Consider the following 23,504-nt stretch of genomic DNA (forward strand, 5'->3'; position numbering starts at 1 on the left):
CTTTTTATTTCCTCTCCTTCTGCGTCTTTCATTATTTACATCCCGCACTTCTATCGATGACTGTCGGACGTATATGGAGTCTGACTCTCTCGAGATGAAAACTCCCAAGCTTCCAAACAATGGATCGGTCTTGTATTTCTGCTGCTCCGTCCGCGCTTAATTAAATCTCATGGGTATGTTTAACAGGACTGGTTACATTGGGGGCTATTGTAGCGAGGGCTTTTATCTACCGGGTTGCGGCGGCTATTGGGGTATAGGGGGGAGCATCACCAGCCCCGCGGCCCGAACCGGCCCGGTGGTATCAAGCTGTCAATGGGACTATTTCTCGCCTCATTCTCAGCTCTCTCCTTGATTGTGAATTGTTTTGCTGTCTTGCATCTCCGCTCCTGAAAGATTTCCTTTTTATTTTTGTTTTCTCCTAAACAATGAGGGTTTTTTTTTCAGTCAAATTTTGTCTCCTCCGGCTTCATCTAAAGAACGTGTGGGTTCTCCCCCGCGTACCTGCAGGCTGCCCCCAACACGGACCCGAGATGTCGTTAATCAACCCCGAGAAGTGGTAAACACTACATTCGCCAAAATAATGTTTGATTCTCGTCAGCTTGACGATATAATCATTATTTCTGATCCGTGCCAGGCGCATGCACAGTTGAAGTAGCCAAATCATTGCGTAAGCTGTGAACTTTTCAATTTCTTAGGTTTCAACTGAAATTGATAGTTTGTCATTCAGCTTTGCAAATTTACTAGAGCAAATTGTAACCCTGGTATATTCTTGTTCGCGATACACGGATGAGGAAAAAAAAAGCATATCGGCCACACTTGAACTGGAAAGAGGGGGAAAACCACTCTCTCTCCCTCTCTCTCTCTCCCGTTCTGCTCCGACATACTGGTGGCCGCAGGCTGGCAGTATTCCTGTCCAAATATCAATATTCCTCGCTCTCAACAGCGAGAATTTAATGAAGAGATCTCTGGCGTTATTTGCGCGCCATATCATGGCTTCGAAGTTTGAAACAAAATATCGGGTACGCCTCCCGCGGGCTACGGTTATTTGCACTTCACTTCAACAGGAAACGGCGCGCCTTCTTCGCTCCTCCAGCAGGAAGGGATCCGCGCGCTTTTTCTCCCTTGCTCTCTCTCTGTCTTTCCGTCTCTCTCTATATATATCTCTGTCTCTCACCTTCCTGTGAGAGATAGAATATATAGCAGCACAACGAACATTATTAAAACTCTGATGCCTCCTCGGTGTTTTTCTTTTGGTTCAGAGTCGATAAACTGATTCTACAGGCGTTTGCACGCTCTGTTTATTGAATAAATAACAAGATATTAAGATGTTACAAAGAAGTCGAACAGGTTCCTGATGTGGCTGGTATTTGTTGAGGAACCGCGTGTGCGAATCGTGAACTAGAAAATTGACTTTTCCCTCAACACGGTTATCCTACCTTTCCTTTTTTCCCCCCTTCTCGTTCAACGCCCACGAACCGGGCAAAGATCTTTGCCATCTATAGTAAGAGCAAACATGCTACAAGAAATATAAAAAGACGAAAAAAAGTTGTGCGTAACAGTTGATCTTAGCTCGGCGCGTTTTCTTTCAATAAACGTTGGTTTCCGTTAGAGAGGGATCTTGGAATGAAACAGAGATTCGCAACTTGAAAAGAAAAAAACCCAGCAAAACCCGAAACGGTGCGCTTTATCTGGATTTTTGCTTCCATTTGAGCATTCTTGAAATCACGTGTCAATATTGATCAGCTAGAAAGAACGAAGAAAGAAAAAAAAATCGCCGCACAGTTCAGACAAGAGCAGCGGTTGTGTCGACAACAATCCAAAGAGACTCACGCGCGGAAGAGACCGGGACGAGATGTCAAACACTGTATCTGTTCAGAAATTTTGACTGGCTGAAGTAGCCAGATAGGAATAGGACAGACATCAGTTCTTTTAATTGATTTTGATGACATGTCGAAAAAGATTTGCACTTGATTGATATCACAAAACAAAACACGCACTCACACACAAATGTACAATTAGGCCCGAATTCACGAAGGTGATAGAAATGAAACCATGGTTTAAACCATGGACAAAAACCATGGAGCGCCAAGTGTCGCATGGAATATTTCGTTACGAAATCAGTCATTTCGTCAATGAAATGATTATTTTGTAACGAAATGACAACATTTTGTAACTAAATGAACATTTCGTCCACGAAACGATAATTTCGTCAACGAAACGGTCATTTTGTCGACAAAATGACCAATTTCGAAACGAAATATTCCGTGCGGCACTTGGCGCTCCATGGTTTTTGTCCATGGTTTAAACCATGGTTTCATTTTTTTGTACCATCTTCGTGAATACGGGCCTTGGAGGCTAATGATTATTCGGCCTTTGGCGAAACAAATGAAGCAAAAGAGGGCGCTCCTATTAAACCAGTTTCTCAATCTTCTTCCTTGTGAACCTTCTACAAAAGGACAGAAAGTAAGAGAGACTATCTGAATAAAGATTGGCATATGAATAAAACACAAACTTGCTTGCACACACACACACATACGGACACCCCCCCCCCCCACACACACACACATACAAACATCTTGCCATACGGTCTAGTCAATGCAGGCGAATGGTCATCTTTATTGTATTATAGGCCTACCTCAGGTGAGAAAGAAAAAAGAACAAGGCACTCCAAGGATTAGAAATATACATGAACAAAACGGAAGCCATTCTTTCAAATTAATGCTTCCTTTAGTTACGACCTTTCTTCAACACCCCTTTTGTTTGTCTGTTCTCTTTATCAATACCCCTAAAACCTATTGCTCCTTTTACCATCTTCAGTACTTGTCACTCAATAAGCGATCTCATTACGTGGCCTTCGTTGTTAATAAAAAAAATACCCATAAAGATGAAAATACATTTAATGTTTTTTTCTTTTCTAACCAATAAAGTGACACGACATTTGCTCCTGCGACAATTGCTCTGGCCCTATTTTCTCCAAGGACTTATAGGGTTAGGTTTAGTTTGACGTAAAGATTAGGATTAGAGTTAGGGTTATGTTTGTGGATAAAATCTATGCTTGGCTTAGTGCGCATACAGATGTTACATGAGAGCAATTGTCGCATGAGCAAAAGTCATGGAACCAGCCAACAATTATGATTCAGGTTTTGGAAGACTAAGCAGTTCCTCGACGTGTAACGATGTACATTGAGAGAGAATTGCTTGTCAAATAGAAACATGCAACTTTGGCTTTTTATCATTATTTTTAACACGTACATGACCTACAAGAGTACTGGACTGGGGGGGGGGGGGGCGGTGTTTCATAAAGCTGCTCGTAAAGTTACGAAGGACTTACGAGTGACTGGTGATCAGTTCTTGTGCTGAATTATGGAAATTCTGATAAGTATAGCACATCAGAACTGATCACCAGTCGCTCGTAAGTTGTTCGTAACTTTACGAACAGCTTTATGAAACAGGGCCCTGATCTACCTTGTGTTTAAAAACTTGCTTATGAAATTTGTTAGGAATCAGGTAACAATAAGATTTAAAGACAGAATTAAACACGCACACAATCGCATCCAACACGGATAAACTTTGGTAATCTAATGGGTCCATTATCAATTTGATGTCAACCCGACTAAATGCAAAGTGTGTTTGTATACATTGTTTCGTATTGCTTTACTAAAGCTCGTTTTACTGATACATCAACAGGGGAAGAAATTGAAGCATGTTGGCTTATTATATAGGCCCTACATGTATTTTGTTCCCTCTGTTCTCGAACAATGGGTTCAAAGAAAAAGGTTGAAGGTAAGAGGGTATGAAATTTTGTCGAATAATGATCTCTTTAGCAATGCGCTGACTCGCAACGGCATGTAAAATAGTGACGCGAAAGAAAACAAGACGTTAGGTTAAGGCAACCACGTATACGCGCCAGGCCCGACTCTATTGGCGCGCTCGGAACGAACGAGTTCCAATCGGCCGTCCTCCACATTGCAACGCGCGCCCACAATGCTCGAGCCGCATTACCTCATCGCCGCGATATTGTATTTCGCCGTCAAGTGGAAATTAATTTAATCGTGATTTTTCATTAGTCGGTCTCCGCTTTCTCTCCCCACCTCCGCCCTTATTTCATCCCTTTCCATTTCTCGTCAGCGCTCGAAACCGAGTCCGACGCAATAGTAACCTACCCATCTGATTTTATTAACTTGATTACCCAGCCCGAAACTTCTCGTATTTATTGAGCTACTTCAAGTCCCAGGAGCGGCGTTATTTCTTGTTCTTATTTCCCTCCTCATGAGGTGTCTCCCTCTCCGCCCCCCCCCCCCTCCTTAAAAAAGGAGGGAAAACATGCACCAAGAAAGATGAAGTAACGTTTCTTGTAAAACAATATCACTAATAGGATGTTTATTTGATTTGCAAAAAGTGGTAACATTACCATGCATCCGGCGACAAAATGATGTTAAAAGTTTCTCGGCAGAGTGCAGCTTGGGGGGCAACTGCTGGCGTTGGGGCGCAATGCTTGGAACATTAATTTCATTGCAAGGGTGGTTGATTGGAGACATACATTGTCACACGCTTGCTTCTCGCCTGGCTTGCAGTGCTTTGGCGAGGGCCATCATCAGAAATCTAGCCAAACCTCATTTTCTCTTCATTTCGGATTTGATATTTTCGTAGGCTCGAGGGTCTTTAAAAGAATCTCTTTACCTTTTTTTTTTCTTGCTGTCCTCTTCTGCGTTAACTCATTACTTTTCCCTCTGCCCGCACGTATAGCAGTGAAAGAAGGAAGAAAGTACGCTGTACCACGGGGCCTTTGATTCAATTAGACGGGATCTTTCGCTTTTTTTATGATAGTTTTCTTGTTCTGCCCACATATCTGAAGGGAGGGACCATTTATGAGACTGTTGCTCTATTTCTTCGCCGTACCATTCTTCTCGAATTGTTTACGCGCAATGCTCCCTTCGTACCATTTTCACGAAAAAAAAAACGCAACCAAATGTATAGGAGTAAAAGTGAGGAGGGGGAAAAATCCCGCCCTCCCACACCCTACGGGGCTATCGAACGGACTCGGCAGCGGACAGAACCATCCCCCTTATTACGCCCTGACCGTATGATTTTTACTAAACAAAACAACCGCAGCACTCCGCACCTCCGAGTTATTGGCATCGATCGAGCACCACACTGGTTTACGGGCATGTGGGTGGATCGATAGAACTAAAGTTCATTGTAATCTATGAATCGATTGCTTGCACGGCGACTGATTACACGCTAGGCTTACATGGGGGCGACGACAGTCTTTTTCCCCCTTGTCTATTCCTCCTTTTTTGCCACCTTTTCAAATTCGACACGAAGTGAATGGCGCAAACAGTAAACAAGCGAACACTATTTTGGCGTTTACAACGACGACTTTGATCACGTGAAAGCTATACACAAATTGAAAGGAACTGGTACGAGTCATCACTGAAGCCAAACTATGGCGTTTTTCAATCTTGCATTTCCTTCTCTTCGATATTAATTGCAACTGATTACGAAATTTAAATGACTGTGGAAGAGCTGAATGACGTGATTATCCACGACGTAATGCAAACATAAATGCTGCTTTCTTCACCATTTCCATTATCTATTTTGTTAGTTTTCTAATGAAGGAACTGTGATGGATACATTAGACATTGTGGTATTTAATTAAGAGATGATCATCTAATAACTACGTATGGATGCTGTGTTTGTGGTAAAATGGAAATGTAGATAACAATCCAGTTTATAGGGAGCGAATATCACAACGACTGTAAATGCACGATATAGGGCATATAGCGTATCGTAATGGAATTTAAACGTACGGAGAGAATCTCAGGTGAGAAATGCAGAATAAAAAGCCCACTACCTGAGTTGATGAAATTATAATACATTATGACTATCATGCCTCTACTTTGAGTTTTAAGGTGTGTTTTAGGTCTGTGTTTAACCACCAATAACCATTACGATCTCCTTTGGTTAACTTTAACTTTTGCTGTCTTCATAAGATGTAGACTTACTTCATACTTGAAGCGAGAAAAATGACCGACAGTCTCATTATTTGTACGTAAGTGAATAATATGTGAGAATTGTACTAAATATCTTTTGGTATTGTACCAAGATTGTGACATCCGGGACTTTGTCGGCAGTTAAGATAATGTTTGATTTCATAGCATAATCAATACACCGTTGGTTTTCTTTGCTACTATCTGCCTCCGAGATACACTGATCTGCAAAAGGGTGTTACATGGAAATCCGACTCACTTCTAGCAAGCTGTCTATAAAGACATCCGCAATGGAGATAAAAATGGACATGAAAACAAAAAATTAATATGGGTATAATGTCCTCTGGTGATGATTCAGGATTTACATTAATTTGTCGTTTGATGTGGTGAGGCTGGTTAGCTATATTACCCCCAAAAGCGTTGCGTGTGACGCTTGCAGACAACACTATCATCAAAATGAAACACACGTGAACCATCTACCACATCACCAACAACGCTACAGGGCTCCAATGTGCCCTCGTTTCCCCGCCATAGTCTCATGCGGAACCGGTGTAGAAATATTGACTCAATTAATTTTGACGTCACGGGTACTTTATCTTTCACTAATAATCAGGCAGGGGGTATGGGGCTAAATTTGATTTGATATTCCAAGACCAATTTTGTCATTAAAATATTCTTACTCTTATGTCTACATCAAAATAGGAAGCGCAATATTTGTGTGTGTGTGTGTGTGGTGTGTGCGTGTGCGTTAATGGCATTATCTGTGACATTTCATACCTCCTAGTCACAGACACTCATAGGGCTTCTGGAATATGAAAAGCTTATAGCAGTTCAAAATAAAAATCCATGAATTACATATGATATACGTGCCATTGTCTATTTATGATTTCTAGGAAACACCATCTTGCCTAAATAAAGTGTTGGATCTTTGAGAGCGACTATGTAGAAGACTAAAAGAACCGACAGAAAAGTTGAAACAAAACTGTAAAACACTTTCAAATCCCACAATTTTAGACGCGATGGCAGTTTAGTTATTCAAGATTTTGAACATGTTATCTTCACTTCAAGAGCATAATTTTATCTAAAGTTTGTTGGAAAGAGAATTGCCACCCCATTTTTTATGTCAGTTACTAGTACTGCGAACACGCAACATTCTGAGACTTCTATAGACTCTGTTCATCAGTCTATCTATGACAAAGCGGATCGGGAGTGCCCCTATTGATGCAAAAGGTATACGATGCCCGCCTTGGGTAATGAAGTCAGACAAGTTGGTGCTGCTTCGTAATCATATATATAGATCTGTGATGACATGGGAGAGGAGCTGCTGTGGTCAATTGAATGAGACCACGGACTATCAATCATTAGGTCGCTGGTTCGAGTTCCCTGTATTGCAGCAGTGGTTGTGCCCCTTCGCGAGCACGTTATCCTCATCTCGCATAGTCTTTTGGTAGGGACGCATAACCCGTTGGTCCAGTAGTAGCTTGCTTGGATACTGGCGTTCACTGCTTTCTTATCGGCCGCTTAAAACGAAGTATCTATTGATTAGATGCCGTTTATGTTACCTAACCGACAGTTTCCGGAAATCGGTAGCACGTACATTGTAGTTTAAACCCAACGGCGATTCGCAACATCTTGGCGCTTGAAGTATCGTGAGAGCGTTATTAAGTGAACACTGTCTTATTCTAGATTTTAAAGAATTACCATACCACGAGAGGGAAATTAATTTGTTTCGGTGGAGAATAACATTAAAAAAAAGAAGAAGAGAAATATCTATGAGAAAGGATGAAGAATAAGACACGAGACTTGTAGCATCCTAAAAAAAAAATGAGGACAAATAAAGAAGTGCTTATACACTCGTTTTCTACCGGGGTAGTATTGACTGTTCAGAGATAATACGGTAACTGCAATTTGTCAGAAAGTGTCACGAGCGACGAAGTAAACACAGACAGAGAGACGGACTTCCATCCTCCGACAGCTGGTCCCCCTCTTGAGATTTGAGCATCACTGAAGCGCTCTTATCATCAGGGCGAAAATAATTTTTGTCCCTTCAGTATTTTGTTTCTCTTTTCCTCAGGAGGTTTAGTTATTTTATTTTAGAATACCGTTTATTAAGGTAATGCCGCCAACCATTTTTAATGCCTTTTTTCAGTTTGGAAAATTTAATTTAATGCTTAAAGAAATGGAGTACACTGATGATAGCTATGGTGATAATATTAAGAATAAAGATATTTGCAATATCGTCTGATCGAGAGTGTCTTCGTCATAAATTTTTATCGTCTTCATCTTCGTAAATCATGACATATCTGCAAAGTCTACACTGGCTTGACCACCTGTCGAACACGGGGAAATTGCATCCTTTTTAGCTCATTACAGGAGGTTGATATGTGGCTGAAAATTAACTTCCTAATCAAGTCCGCTGTTCGTACCCATCTATACGCTCTATAAAGTGATCCCTCCAAAAAAAAATAACAACAATCAACCTCCACGAACGTATAGTTTTAATTCTAGGCTTCATCCTCCGAGTAATCATAATCTATCATTTTGATTTTGACCACATTGTTCTTGGAGAAAAAAAAAAAGAGAAGGAAGCTGTGAGATCATACCCTCCACCCTTTCTTTCTTTCTTTTTTTTTTTTTTTTTAGTTCTGGCACCGAAAATTGCCTCAAATGTTACAAAATGTTTTGATGGTTATCTCAGTTGCCTTCAGTAGCTGCTCAGAAATCTTTGCTTATGACTAACTTAAAAGCAGCTATTCTGATTTTCTACTTCTTTGTATTTTCTAGTTCTCTTTATCATTATTGTGATTTCATCAATATCAAAATTATCATCACCATTGGTATTTTTATGATCAATGGTTGTCACTATTATTTAGACTTTTTTGTAACAATTTTTTTTGGTAACAACAATATTGTATCAAAATTATTCCATTTGCTTGATAGATAATTTTTTTTTTTTAAAATCCACAGACTAGCTGGAGGTCTGGTTCCAAATGATTATTTTGACTCATTTCCCCCTTTGTTTTATAATTTCTTTACCAACAGGGCAGGACCCTATCTGTTACTACGCCATTTCACCCAAGCTGCCTTCTACCAGGTAAGAATACATCTTTCAATCAATCTTCATAGCAGTCCATCATTTCAGAGATCAGTTTTGTCGAAATAGTAATAAGTTAATAGAAATCAATGGATGTAAGAGTGACATCTTCATCTAAGTTATCTCCAGCTGTTTATATTGTGATAGTATCTATGCAAAATGACTGTTTATAAATGAGATTAGAAAGTGAAAACAATCATCTGGCCCAATGACTTCGGGAGTACGAACCTTCAAAATACATCAATGCACTTTGTTATATCTGTGTGTATTGAATTGAATTGAAAAAGGTCTTTACTAAGATCTGCCTGGCAACCAAAGCTCGAATTGCACAGATACCAAAAATATACATTGACATATAGGAAAAATAATTTCCTGTACATAGTGTGCGCCCGTGCGCCGCAAACGAGTGTAAATTTAAATTTCAAAATGGAGATACTATTGGCAATGCAGGATTACATTAATCTAAATTCCCTTATTCAAGTAAGTGAAAACCCTGTTTACTGGTTACAGGATTTTGTGGCTATCTTGCCAAGATGACAATGGGTTGCAGATAACAACCCTATGACCGTAAAACGTTGAGGCACCAGTCTCATGAACATGAAAGGATTGATCGGTTCACTTCTCGACGAGCATATGGTACTAGTATTAAAGGTGGACAAGCGGGTGTGTGACACAGCTATGGCCCATGCAAAGTTGGTGTGGGCGTCACTTTTATTTTTTGCCGTCACTTTGCAGTCACACAGATTAAAACGTAGCGTACTGAAAATCTAGTTTTATTTCTGCCCCGATAGGAAGGTAATAGCGCACTACGTTTTCTTTTTGTGTGTGTGTTTGTTCTCAAATGCTTTTGCAATGTAGGCGACGTGACGGCTCTGATTTAAGCTCACGCAAAAATCTCTTTGAAGGTAACATTTCACTCGGACAAAAACCGATACCACGTTGCAGCGAAGGTTTGAGAACACCTGTTCAGCAAACGCCCCCAAGAGGCGGTCAGCACACAGCGACATGCTACTCCAGCGACCGTCTCGTTTAGTCGGTCAAAAATGCACGAAGTTTCTAGGTTTTCAATAACAATGGAATCTCGCCGCGATCTGCCTGCGAAGAAAAAAGGGGGAAAAAAGTAAGAAATTCTGAAGAAGCATTCATTCTCTCAGCCGAAATCTCGGACATGTCCTGGAGATATTCGGCCAATCAGGGAGCCGTTAGAAGATACACTATCCAGCATTTTATCGTACATCTGTGAACATGATCGAGGGTAAGACGTGCCGCAACCGGCCCAGCGTGGCTGCTTCCCGCCCTCACGACATCGATTCGACTCGGCCCACCTAAGATTGCAATACGATCAAGTCCCTCCACAAGTCGGCTTGCCTGGCCGACACGAGGAAAGGCGACACAGCCGAAAGGGCGGGTTGTACTTTGTAGCACCGCAAAGCTGCGGGATGACGATAAACTGCTGAAAACCGGAACAGACAACAACTTTTTTTTTTCGACTTACTTATTTAGTCTTTCTTTCCTACTGATAATCATCCGTCGCCAGTTCCTTCTGCCTATCCAATTTGTTGTGACGGCTACCTCCCTTTATTTTTATATGATTTATTTTCTCCATTGTGGAAAATATAATAATTTCTAAATAGGTATGTACGTTAATGTTTTTTTTTAAACTTTTTTTATCGAATATTTCCATCGATCAGCCTATGTCCGCTGTAACTTTTGTTGCATGAACCTGGTGCTTATATGGATTGTTGGATGTAACCATTAAGTCAATCAACTCCACCTCTATGATGAATTGTCGTTCAAGTATAAGAGCAATAACAATACATAAACACACAAGGAAAGCCATGTTTTCAAAAACTTTATGGTAACGGTAACGGATCACCAACCGATTTCAGAATTTACTTTCTATTCGTAAAAGAGAATGCCGAAAGTTTTCTAATTCGTCCATCACACTCCCACCACATCTATCGTACAGTGTATCTAATACTGTCGTCAATATTCCATCACATTATCACATTTCGTCATTCTCTCCCCCCCCCCCTCTCTCTCTCTCTTATTGATATATTCCTGTTGTCATGTGCTGTTGCTACCATGTTGTCCTTATTTTTTTTTGTCTCTTTGTCATCACTTCACCCCTCATCCTGATGATGTTAAATTACATTCCAGTTTTGTCTATGTTGATGATGCATTCTCGTCATTTCAAAACCTATATCTTACATTATATTCTCTTTGTCTTTCAAATTCACTATCCCCCAACAGTTTCTCTCCTTTTCTCTTTCTATTTTTCTTCTGTACCCCCCCCCCCCCCCTCTTAATCTTTCACTTGCGCGGGAACTGTGCCGGCGCTCCCCGAATTCAATCAAATTTGTCGAAACTTCAATTAAAGTTTGGTGGGCAACCGGCACGCCGATCAATCCGGTTCGACTTCCCGCGTGTATCGGGTATCCGGCTCGACTTGTTGGACAGTTTGGACAGATGTCTTCCACATCCTACTCATTGGACGCCACGAAAGAATGCAATGGCCGCCACTCTGCGGAGACCCGCATAAACCTATCCATGCCTTCATGGCTACAGGGTGACGAGAATGCACGCGCCATTATGGAACATTTATAGCGACATTTATGATTTCAAAATGATGGAAACATTTTTTTAAATTACATTTTCATCAGCGCCGAACCTTCCACACAATCAGAGATGTCTCTTTGACTTTAGTGGATATTTCAAATCAATTGCAGGGATTTGTACCCTCATTCGACCGATCATTAATGACTATGAAACTGAAAATAGGAAGGGAAACTTTTGTATACGGAAGCCACGTGATTCACGCAGTATGACTAGGGCATTTCACTTTAAAACAGTTTTTGTTAGCAAATTTTTGTTTTGGGTGTAATTGATACTTCACAAGCCTCTTATCTCTTAAAGGGGAGATCCAGTCCAAATATAAATTAGTCTGATAAGAAAGAGTAAAATGTTACGAGTTCAACAGTATAAATTTTATTGAAATCGGATGAAAAATAAGGAAGTTATGACATTTTGAAGTGTCGCTATTTTTCGGGGAAACAGCTCTTGAACAGTCAATATGAAAATGCAAATGGCAAAGTGAGCATGTCACTCCCTCACAACTTAACATATAGTTTGTGCATAAAATATTGAAATTTCCCATTTTTCATTCAAACGCAATTATGCCCGAGGTTCAAATCCAGGTATATCTAACTGATCACTATTCTGAAGTTACTCAACCAGGAATAACATCATGTTTCAGACTTCAATGACAGAAACATTGAATTTTGGACATTTTTTGTACACGATCAGTGGAAAGTTGTGAGGATATGACATGGTTAGCTCACTCATTTGTATATTCATATCCACTGTACAAGAACTGTTTTGCAGAAATTAGGAAAGCTTCAAAATGTCATAACTTCCTTATTTTTCATCCGATTTCAGTCAAATATTTACCGTTTAACTCGTAAGATTTCACTCTTTTTATCAGACTAACTTATATTTGGACTGGATTTCCTCTTTAACTCTTTCTGTGCCAGTAAGTCAAATGTGCACAAATCGGACACACAAACCTATGGACAGGAAATAAACGTGGCACTCAAAAGAGTTAAAGGTCAAGATCGTCACAATCCTACTACTGGAAAATTGTCCCGATAAAGCGGAGGAAACTGTAACGGTCAAACAATTATACAATTTCTCCGTGACAATCTAACAATGACAGAATTGTCGTTTCCTTTTCTTTCTTTTCACTTTCTCAATTTAATCAACGTCTTTATCCCGACTTCCGAACAACTTATCTGCGTAATGCAATCCATGAAAGTAGAATGCTTGACTTTCGAAAACAAAATGAATATACTGACCTTTCTCGTTTTACACAGCATGGGAGATATGGTTTTCTTTGTAAAGGAGGAAATTTTTAAAAAGAGAGCATTTGCAATCTGTATTAGATCATGATTGTTTTGATCATCATCACCATTATCATCATCATCATCATCATCATCATCATCATCATCATCGTCATGGTTATATCATCATCATCATCATCATCACCATCATTGTCATCATCATCATTATCGTTATGACAGTTTTCTTATGATCAGTTTGTCAAATGTCGTCAGAGTCGCGTTACATAACGCCCGGAACACTGATTGCTACCTAGAAGTATAGTCTTTAAAAATCAATAATTGAGGAATCAGAGTGAAATGTTCAAAATAATGGTGATGAGCACTGATGATTTGAATGATTTTATGTGCTGCAGTGCTAAGGTACTTTTCAGTTGCTTTTATGTGAAAAAAGTATACTAAATATACACATTCCATGACCTTTACGTTCATGATAAGGAATATATATGTATTACATATATATATATATATATATATGTATATATGTTTATATAATACCATAAAAACTATTGACTCATTGTGCAGTTTCTGTTGTAAAAAAAAACAAAACAAAAATAAGACATGACGAGGTCACAATCTGCACAACTTAATAGATGCCAAAATGTATTTTGTCGTAAAATTTGAAAAAAAAAATCATCTAGTTTGTTTTTTTTTCATTGTAACCTGGCATTTTTCACCAAAGAACTAAACCACGTAAAGGTCACGTGCCAAACGGTAATTGATGACGGGTGAAACGCGATAGCATAGATCAACGAAAATGATATATTCATTTGGTCCTGGAAAGCAACACATCGCGTACAAATAACGACATGGCCCTCCCATTGATGGTAACCGTGCCACTTCGTGCTCACTGGCAGGCGCCTTCTTTTTTTCCCCTCGTAGTAGTTTGCTCCCCTGTTTAGGTAATAAAGCTATTACTGAAGGGCAGTGTTTATAATTCCGTGCACCTTTCAGCCGCACGTGAAATAGTTTCTCCAAACAGCGCTCGTTCCTTCATCGATTGCGCTATCACCAGTGGAACCTCACCGCGAATGGAGGATGCAAACAGCGCGCGTCTCGGTTGGCGGGTTTGTTTTCAGACGAAATAAATTCTCGCTTGCATTCAACGCGACAGGAGTGTGTGTGTGTGTCAATGTGTATGTGTGTACATACGTGTGTGGCGTCATAATTCAATTTAACCTTCTTCATACGAAGACACTAAGAGTTTTAGACCGTTACGGGACCCATTAAGGTAATCAACATGGGGGTAAAACAGAGAAAGAGGGAGTGAGAGATAGAGAGAGGGATGAGGAGGAGGGAAAAAGTCGACTTTCACGTTGCGCGCGAGCTCGTCCGCTGACGACTAACGAAGATTGCAGAAACAATTTGCGCCGCCGTAGATTAGCGAGTGTGTCGATGAAGCGAACTATAGGCCAATCACAAAGGCATCACTCCTTCATCACTCATAGTCAATACCTATGGGACAAAGCAAATAGAACCAGACTTTGACGCTCGAACGTGTGGAAGCCATAATGGCGGATCCCCGCGCGGCTGGACGCACACGTGTATTAGTTTGTATTTAAACTCCAGTTAACACACGGGCTCGTCCGTCAGTGACTGGCGACCGTTGGGTACACAAAATCTGAGCGCGCACCAGCTCTGAAATGCTTGCATATTCGCCTCTCGAAAGACGTTTATAATGATTAGATTGTATTTTATTAGGTGCCCGTATTTGAATAGGGTGGGCTGGCGGTGGAAAATTTTCTTTACTCCAGCAATAGGTTTTTAATAATTCGATGATTTTTAAGGTATTGACAGTTTATGACTAATAACCTAATGCCTCAATCTAATCTCGCTCTTGGCTATCGGCAGCATCACTATTTTTTTGTCGTTTTGAAGTTGCGCCATCTGCACCGTCTTGTCGGCAATGAACGGCGATGAGTAGGGGCAAGAGGCTTCTCCAGTAGCCAGTCCTTGTTTGCTTGACTAAAGATAACAGGTGGCCCGTGCCACTTTGTGTGCATACACCACTCTGACCAGGAGCAAGGAAAGATGTGTCGGAACACGAGGTTATCGTGAGAAAAGAAGAAGAAGATGATGGAGGAGGAGGAGGAGGAGGAAGAGGAGAGAACACGATGGCTTGTATCTTAAAAACTCCTAATTTTGATTCAGTCACATATATAGGGTCCATAATTATATATCATTATGCTACATGTGAGTTTAAAAAATATTTCTGAATTCTAATTAGGGGGCCTAGGCGAGTGGTCTGAAAATTGCGAAAACATGATTTTGTGAATTATATTTAATATGCTTTAAAATATGTTTGATTTTTCAGTGTTTTTAGATTCTCCTGAATTTAATCATTTAATGAATATAATTTTTCCTCGAGTTTATATCTCAGAGTCTTCTAGTTCTCCACGCCGAAGTCATGTAAATTGAAAAGATAACTCGAAGTTGATTTTTTTTTTTTTTTTTTTTTTGGGGGGGGGGGGGAGGGTCTAATCATGAAATAATGTTGCCTTCCAAGTAGAAGACAAAATAAGGGTCGGTTTCTTAGGAGTAATATAACAAGGCCACGAAACATAACACCGTTTGCACGCGAGTTGGTTGTTGGTTCAGCAACACGCACTCACGCACACACACACGCACACGCACACACACAAACTCCTATTATTGAGTATTGCATTGCGATTTCAAAGCAGACAAACCCCCTCTACGATAGCAATCGCCACCTCCGACTACTATACAACGTCGGATGTCTGCGCAGTAGTCAAACTGTCCTCACTCGCCAAAATGATCCAGGCAATGCGATCGGTGCCGTGAAGACTTTAGAACCGCCCGGTTAAAAACAAAAACAAAACAAAACAAAACGGAACAGAAAACATGGTGACGTCACTGAAGGGACCAAAATTACTTAGAAAAATGATGATAATGACAATGATTGTGATCATGATAATGATTATGAGGAAGAGGACGACGACGATAACATCGTTGTAGTAATGATAATGATAGTAGCAGTAATTTCAAGATAGTGCTAACATTGAAATATAATACATTATGTTACATAGTGCTAATATGAACAAAAGGAGGAGAAGGGACGAAGAGAAGGGAAAAGAATTAAAAGATGGAACCTCGTCCACCCACCATTTTTTTTTTTGACACTTTCTTCTCGTGTACGAGAGTTAATCCTCACCAGCCGTACACTGTTCGTTCGCCAGCATATATTTGCATACTCGGCGTTGCGAATTTAAACGTGGTAGAAGGCCTTGTTTCTGTGAACGTGAAATGCATGGATGCGATCACGATATCTCTATTATAAGCTGAAGAACGCTTAATTTCACTGAATATTGTTTATCCGTTCCTGTAAGGGTTTTACCCTTGTTTTCGTTTCCTACGTACATTCCTACACTCCTACAACCATTTGCGTACGTTCAATGTATGCCAGATAGGGGTGGCAAGTATAAATAGTATTCACCAAGAAGATGTCGATGATGGTTACAAAATAATAATGATATCAACGATGATGATAATAATGATGATGAAAATAATGTTTATATAAATCTATTTTTTAGCTATTTATTTACTAATTCATTTATATATTCATTCCTAATAATTGAAGCAAGCATTTATTTTAATCACCCTCTGCGTAGACATTGTTCAGTATTGGTGAATAACCAAAACTTTTGCATTGACATAACTCATATTTTGGCGAAACCATAAAGATGACTAATTGTAGTTATGATTGTGCTAATTTGCCAATTAGTGTTCAATGGACACGTGGAGTGGGTTTCACAAAATGCGTGCTGGACGCATGAATTTCTGTCTCATCTTGTGGCGTAAATTTCATTGGTGCATTAAGCATGTGTCAAGTTACCAGAGCCAATGAAAAATAGAGATATTGTCACTATTTTGTTCTTCGCATGTTTTACCCTTTTCTGTACAGATCCCCAGCTGCATGACTTTTGGACTTACCAGGGATCCTTGACCACGCCCCCTTGTTACGAGAGAGTCACGTGGATAATCTTCCGATATCCCCTCACCATTTCGATATCTCAGGCGCGTGTCTTCATCCATCTCGTCAATCTATTTGCACATTAAACAAAATATGCTTGTTAACTTTTCCCCAGCACCACACAGGCATTTTGAGTCATATGAGTGACCCACTTAATCACAAGCTTTTGTGACTCAAAATTGTTTAGCATGCTTGCCATAATAAAAAAATATTAATAAGTAAAAAACTGTGAATGAAATAGTCTCATTAGAAATACATGCATGCAAAGTTATCATAATATGATAATATTATGATCATGTTCAAAAACACTTGCCTGCTCTGACAACTCATTCGTAAAAGTATGTGTATTACAATTATTTACCAGCCTGATTTTGAAATCTAACTAGCTATCTGATATTGTTTCATGTCTGCCGGGAATATTATGCTTCCGTCATGTCAGTTCAATTCAATTCAATTCGATTCAATTCAATTCAATTCAATTCAATTCAATTCAATTCAATTCAATTCAATTCAATTCGATTCACTTCAATTCAATCAATTCAATTCAAATGAAATCAATTATCATTTATCGTATCAAACAAAAGAGTGAAACAAAATACAAAGATTATTCATGACACAAATCACATGGTTCATCAATTTCAAAGAAACACATAATCCAGTGTGGATCGTAAACGGTATAACCAAGTACAACCATGCATACTTTGTAAGGTTGACAGAAAAGTAAGTGTGCAAAAGAGAGATACACTGAACAGCAGGGCTTGTAAAACCTGGATCACTCGAAATGTAATATGTAACCAAATATCATCCCAAATCTGTGGTCAGTCAGTGTAGAAATCAATTTGATATTTTGTGCCCGTGTTATACACCAAGGACAAAGCTGATATTAACGTAACATGAGATTTTGGAAATATATTGTATCATGTAAACGGTAAACGATTTTTACATTTTCTCATAATCTTATTTCTATCGTATTTGTTTTTCAAAACAATTCCATTTATACCATGCCATCGTTCAAGTACATTTTGGGAGCTCCAAAGTGAATAGTTAAATATCATAATTCATCATGTCCGAGGGGTGTTTTGGGTTCTTCATCAAGAGAATTATTTTTGTTTTCAACCGCAGATGGAGGAATTCCGACGCCTCAAGAACCACGTAAAAGGAGACTTCTCTTTCCGAGGCGAAGAGGGATTGCTTGTCGACAACTTCCGGCCGACGCAACCCTTGAACGAACGAGTGGTCGAGGCGTCGTTCCAATGACAGCCCTGCCAGTTTAGCAGTGCTCTACTTCTGTAGTCCCATTAAGTCCAGCTCCAATTGCGTTTTTGGTCCAACTTATAATAGACCCACATACGACATAACCCAAGAGGAATTGTTACGATTTAGGCGGAGACTGATTCACAAGGTTTGTGATGATATGAGTACAAAGAGAAAAGTGTCGGAACTGATGTACGAAAAAAACACAACAACAAATACGTTGCATAGTGCCCGGAACTGTGACTAGTTGATTGGTCACACAAGCTTTGAATGAACACTACCGAATTTCATCGTGTTCAGAAATGTGTACATCCAAATGTGTAGCATACTGGATAATGTGTGATCAGTTCCACAGTTTGCACCGAATGTGCATTGTTACGTAGTCAATTTTGAAATATTGCACACTGGACAAATTATTCATTATAATGAAATCTTCATACCATTTTGTTATCACTAACTAAGTGCATCATGCCATATAATTATATATACCCTTGTTATTCTTTTAAAGGAATCAAATTAGATTATTCTCGTTTGTTTGAGTCTGCCTATCCTAAAAAGAAGTGTAATACATGTACAGTCACTTTGTAGATATGTTATGAAAGTGTTATGCCCACGCCATGTGCGATCTGCATAGTCTATTATGTACATATTGATAGAAGAGATCCTGAGGAAAAGCTGTAAGATAAGAATGTGGAGCATTGTGAACAGATTGGATTCCCAAGCTATTCATGATTATAATCATAAATATTCATAATTTCTACTCAGTGTCAATGGACGGAGACTATCATTCTTGTGTTGTTCTTTTCTTTCATGCTCATTGTTTAGTTGTTCTTTTTTTAACCAAGTGAAGCGATTCAGCGGTACAAAATATCATTATGCTGATATCACCTTTCTTCCCTGGTATTAAAGTAAAGGCTAATACTAGTAGATCATACAAGAAAATTTTCCATTGCCACGTGCCTGTTGCTCTCTCGATGCTAGGGAGAAAAAATAACTTTGACAAAAATTTTAATTTTATGTTGTGTATCAAATTGGATATCATTCAGCATTGAAAGGCATATCGGGTTCAATATTTTCGGTTACAAGAACCACGTCTTTTTTAACATTTACAAACGTAGAGGCAATATGCGCAAGAAAGATAGTGATGACTCAGGAATACCGCTACTAAAGATGGGTAATGTAGCATATATTATAATCATTGGTTTGAAATGATTGATCGAACATCTTTCAGTTTGTTTGGGGTTTTTTTTTGTGTGTGAAAGGAATCAGTTTATGAATACAACTAATAATGTTCGTGCTTGTTCTCAAAAGAGGACTGTTTTTGATTACTCAGATGTATATTTACTCATGATCTTTTTTTTTTCTTTTATATTTTGGCGTATGATTTTTTGATTTTTGTGATACTCAAACACAAATGTCGCCGTATGTGCCCCGATGTGCAAATGAACAACTAACACAGTGCCTGTCTATCAGAGTAATTACGTGAGATTTATTTCTATAGGAAGTCGTCATGTTCATGAGTAACAAGAAAAATACATTTTGAAACTGTACATGGTTGATATACGATGTATTTATTTCCCTTCTCCACTAAACGTAGAATTTGAGGTGTATATGGTAAGGAAGGGAGAGGCAGAGTTTTCCTTGGGTTTTAAGACAAGATCGCCAAATGGTCTGAAAATCGAGTATAACTTTGGAAAACATTCAGACATATTCTATATATATCTATCAATCTTAACATCTACTTTAACATAACTATGCAAGTTTGTTTTTTTTTCGAAATTTATGATTCAATTTACTTTCTTCTGCACAGTTTGGGTTGTTTTCATTTGGAAATAACAGTCTAAATAATTGCAGGTCTCTCTTAAATTACAAAGCGAAATATGAAGGCCAAAGAAAATAGAGTGCATTTATTTTAAATATACCAATGAAATTAAAAGATGAGAATTGCATTTCCGAACATATCTCTTGAAAGTTTATGATATCGTTTCCCTGTAGATTATCAATGTCTTGCATAAGTTATAATCGTCGACATTTCTTGTCATGGGGTCTGACACCTTATGAACTCGAACCCTTCGCTTTTCTTCGGGATCCTGTTTCTATGGAGGGTTATAATGTCTATAGTCACCATAAAACAAACAACGTTTACACCACCCATCCAACTGATAGTCTTATCAGAATGTCAGATGTAAAACCCAAAGGCAATACATCCTTGTACTAACACTCGACGCGTGAGTTCCGTTACCATTCACTGTGTTGCTGTTGCTTTCTTCTGATAACAGCAGACTACAATAATTATTTTATTGATGTACCCTTCTTGCCATACTTGCAGCGAAATTCGATTACGATTTCCTTACTGACAATCGCGACAGAGGGCCGCGACATGGTCGTTGTTTTACTTATCAATAATTCCAACCTTGACGTCACAAAGTAAGCATTAACTTCTCTGAGACTTCCATTGTTTACCCTATAAGGCGATAGTGTGAATACGCCGACAAAATGACTCTTTTTGAAAGCCAGTGTTTGGTCGGTAAGTCGTCACTTTGCTATGAATGATTGCTCGTTTTGTTCCGGAGAAACTCATCAATATCCAGCAGTTCACGTGTGTGTGTTTGAGTGTGTTTGTGTGTATATGTGTGTGACCATCTTGCGTCTCCGTCAGTCCGAGCCGGTGTTTTCACACGTGTTCCCGCCTCTCACAATAACACATGAACAATTTGTTTTCAATTAATCATAGCTATCGATCGTGAGGCTCAAGACCGCCGGCGGAATTCCGCTGTGCACACTATATCGCACATCACTCATTAAACATTACAATACAATAAACTTAACCGTTTCCATGGCGACCGCATCCCTCCTTCCACCCCACAAAATTGGGCGAGTGGCTCGTTCCTCCCTGCTGAGTAGATACTCAATCAACCTGCTCACCCATGCCCGTGTACTTTGCTACACCGTCCATGAATGAGGGTTTAATCTAGCCCGATCGATGGAACTTCAATTTGACACTGCCGAATCGATACCTAGCACTTTTACCTCTCGCCTCGATTAAATCGTCAATTTGCAGCCAGACATTCATATTGACGACCACTCGCTGACACGAAATGTGACAACCTTTTTTTTTTCTTTCTGTGTTTGTAGACAATTGTCGAAGTACTCCATTCGACAAAATGCATGCATGTTATTGTGTACTTTCCGTTGCAGCTCACGTCGATACTCTTACTACGCTATTCCATCGTGGCGTTTATCTAAATGGAATGTTTGTATAATTTCTGCTTCTTTTTTATAACGTTTTTCTTCTTCTTTCAGCTGATCGTCTCAAATTAAGTTTTGAAAATCAACGTCGTCTGTCATTTGGCGAGATGTACATCCCTGGCTCCGTTTGAGGAATTCATTGATCAAAATAACTGTCACTCGTTGTAATTGTAATCGAATTACGACCACTTCTTCATTCTTCGTCTGCGTATACCTCCAGAAGCATATGTTTTGAAAAATCAAACAAAGCAACAACCACACACACATACACATATGAATACTCACACACGCACACACATATACACAAATGCATTATATATATATATATATATATATATATATATATATATATATATATATATATATATACATACAAAAAAAATCGGTATTTAGAAGCAACAGTAATAAAGCACATTATCTGGGACCAACAATTCAACATCGTATCTGGGACCAACAATTTAACATCGTATGTGCCAGTAAGATTATCAGTGTCGTGAAATCAGTGAATTTTGGTGTTCCGTGGATCGACGTAATATCATCTCTCATTGTACCACCACCCCTTTACCATCACCACGACGAGATCTTTTTCTTCTCCCACCCTCGTGCGAAAAAGAGAATGCCCAATGCCATCTCTTTATACGGTATCGAGTTCATCGTGGGGCCTGGTTTCAAATTTTATTAATATTGTGGGTTTATTATTATTATTATTATCTTTTGTGGGTTTTTTTTTTTACCTCCTTTGGTCTTTCACTCCTTGCGTTGGTGCAGTTCAACATCAAAGGGATTGCGTGGATGTATCAAAATCGAGATTAGCACCTTACTTCTTTGAAAGGTGAATGTTGAAATATTTCTTGACTGTTTTAATATTCAGATGATGAGGGTTTTTCTGTAGATTCCAGGCCCTTGCCCGCTTCCCCCCCCCCCCCCAAAAAAAAGAAAAAGAATCAAGTCAATGGAATACTATCATGTCGAAAGTACTGTTATGAAATATTGACGAGGTTTTTAAGCCATCATCATGCGGCTAGAAGATGACGACGTTTCGCCTCAGCCAACGACGCTCAACGTGCTCTTCAAGCAAAAGTTCTAAAGATGCAACTATTTGTGGCCTGGATATGTGGCTTTGGTATCACGTCTTGTTCGGTGATAAACATTGCATTAATTGCTAACTCCCCTCCCCCTACTTAACAGCACGTACTTTAATCAACCCTCCGAAAACCCAATTTCTGTCATCACCAACTTTTAATTCCTTTAGCTCTCATAATTTTTTTCCACACTAAATGGGCGGATACTCGCTTTTCAAGCACGGTTGTGAAGCCCTATAATGCGTTTTGCTTGCTGCACGAGAGCTGGACGATCCTTTAATATGCATTCGTGTCCGATTAGGTGAATTGTCAAATGCCATTGGACTGGAAGGCTCGGAGATGCGAGCGGGAATGCCTTTCCTCTCTCGCCCAGCGTCTCCCCGGTGCTCTCCTCGCTCGACTAAGTGCTCATTTAGCGGCTAATAAATTGAAAATGGATCGCGTCGATAAAACAATTGCTTTCACGCGACCCGGGACTATTTTACATGCTTCTCCGTGTAAACATAAGAGACGAAGCCGGGAGAGGTTCCTTTCGCCTCCAAGCGATTTTCTTTTTCCTTTTTTTAAAACAGGAACGGGAAATTTGTCGCCCCGTAGAGCGACTCAATTGAAGACAGAGAGTTCAACCATTTCCCAAGATTGGCTTGTGTACACACATCAAGAATAAATTCGGGGGTTAGGACACCTGAACATGATCGCAGCAGTGTTTTCAATTAAACTCTGACTTTTTCCCCTCTGCTCTTTCTTCCCTACAGATTCTTTTTCCCCTCTCCTGTTCTCTTTCTCTCAATAGAGTAGGGAAGTTCATTGGTTTAGCGCATTATCGCTGAAAACTGCGGTGGGTGATGAAGTAAGGGGGAAATTACTGTAGACGAGCAGAATAAAGATGGAAGGGGTCGAGCAGAGAATAAATGCGCTTGAGTTCTATTAGCTGGTGAAGAAGTGAAT

At 39.5% G+C, this 23,504-nt stretch overlaps 1 protein-coding gene across 1 annotated transcript in view; it reads left to right on the forward strand.

Moving 5' to 3' along the window:
• Window positions 1-18,228, forward strand: part of LOC139739764 (carbonic anhydrase-related protein-like) — a 75,919-nt gene extending 57,691 nt beyond the window's left edge. The window contains exons 7-9 of the mRNA XM_071650361.1: window positions 9,033-9,084; window positions 16,903-17,015; window positions 18,094-18,228. Coding sequence (XP_071506462.1) covers window positions 9,033-9,084; window positions 16,903-17,015; window positions 18,094-18,228 — 300 coding nt within the window. The remainder of the gene's footprint in view (window positions 1-9,032; window positions 9,085-16,902; window positions 17,016-18,093) is intronic.
• The last annotated feature ends 5,276 nt before the right edge of the window (window positions 18,229-23,504 follow it).

Source organism: Diadema antillarum, unplaced genomic scaffold (assembly GCF_040938485.1).
Source record: "Diadema antillarum isolate AM-2024a unplaced genomic scaffold, OU_Dant_1.0 seq00000817_RagTag, whole genome shotgun sequence".
NCBI classification, from domain to species: Eukaryota; Metazoa; Echinodermata; class Echinoidea; order Diadematoida; family Diadematidae; genus Diadema; species Diadema antillarum.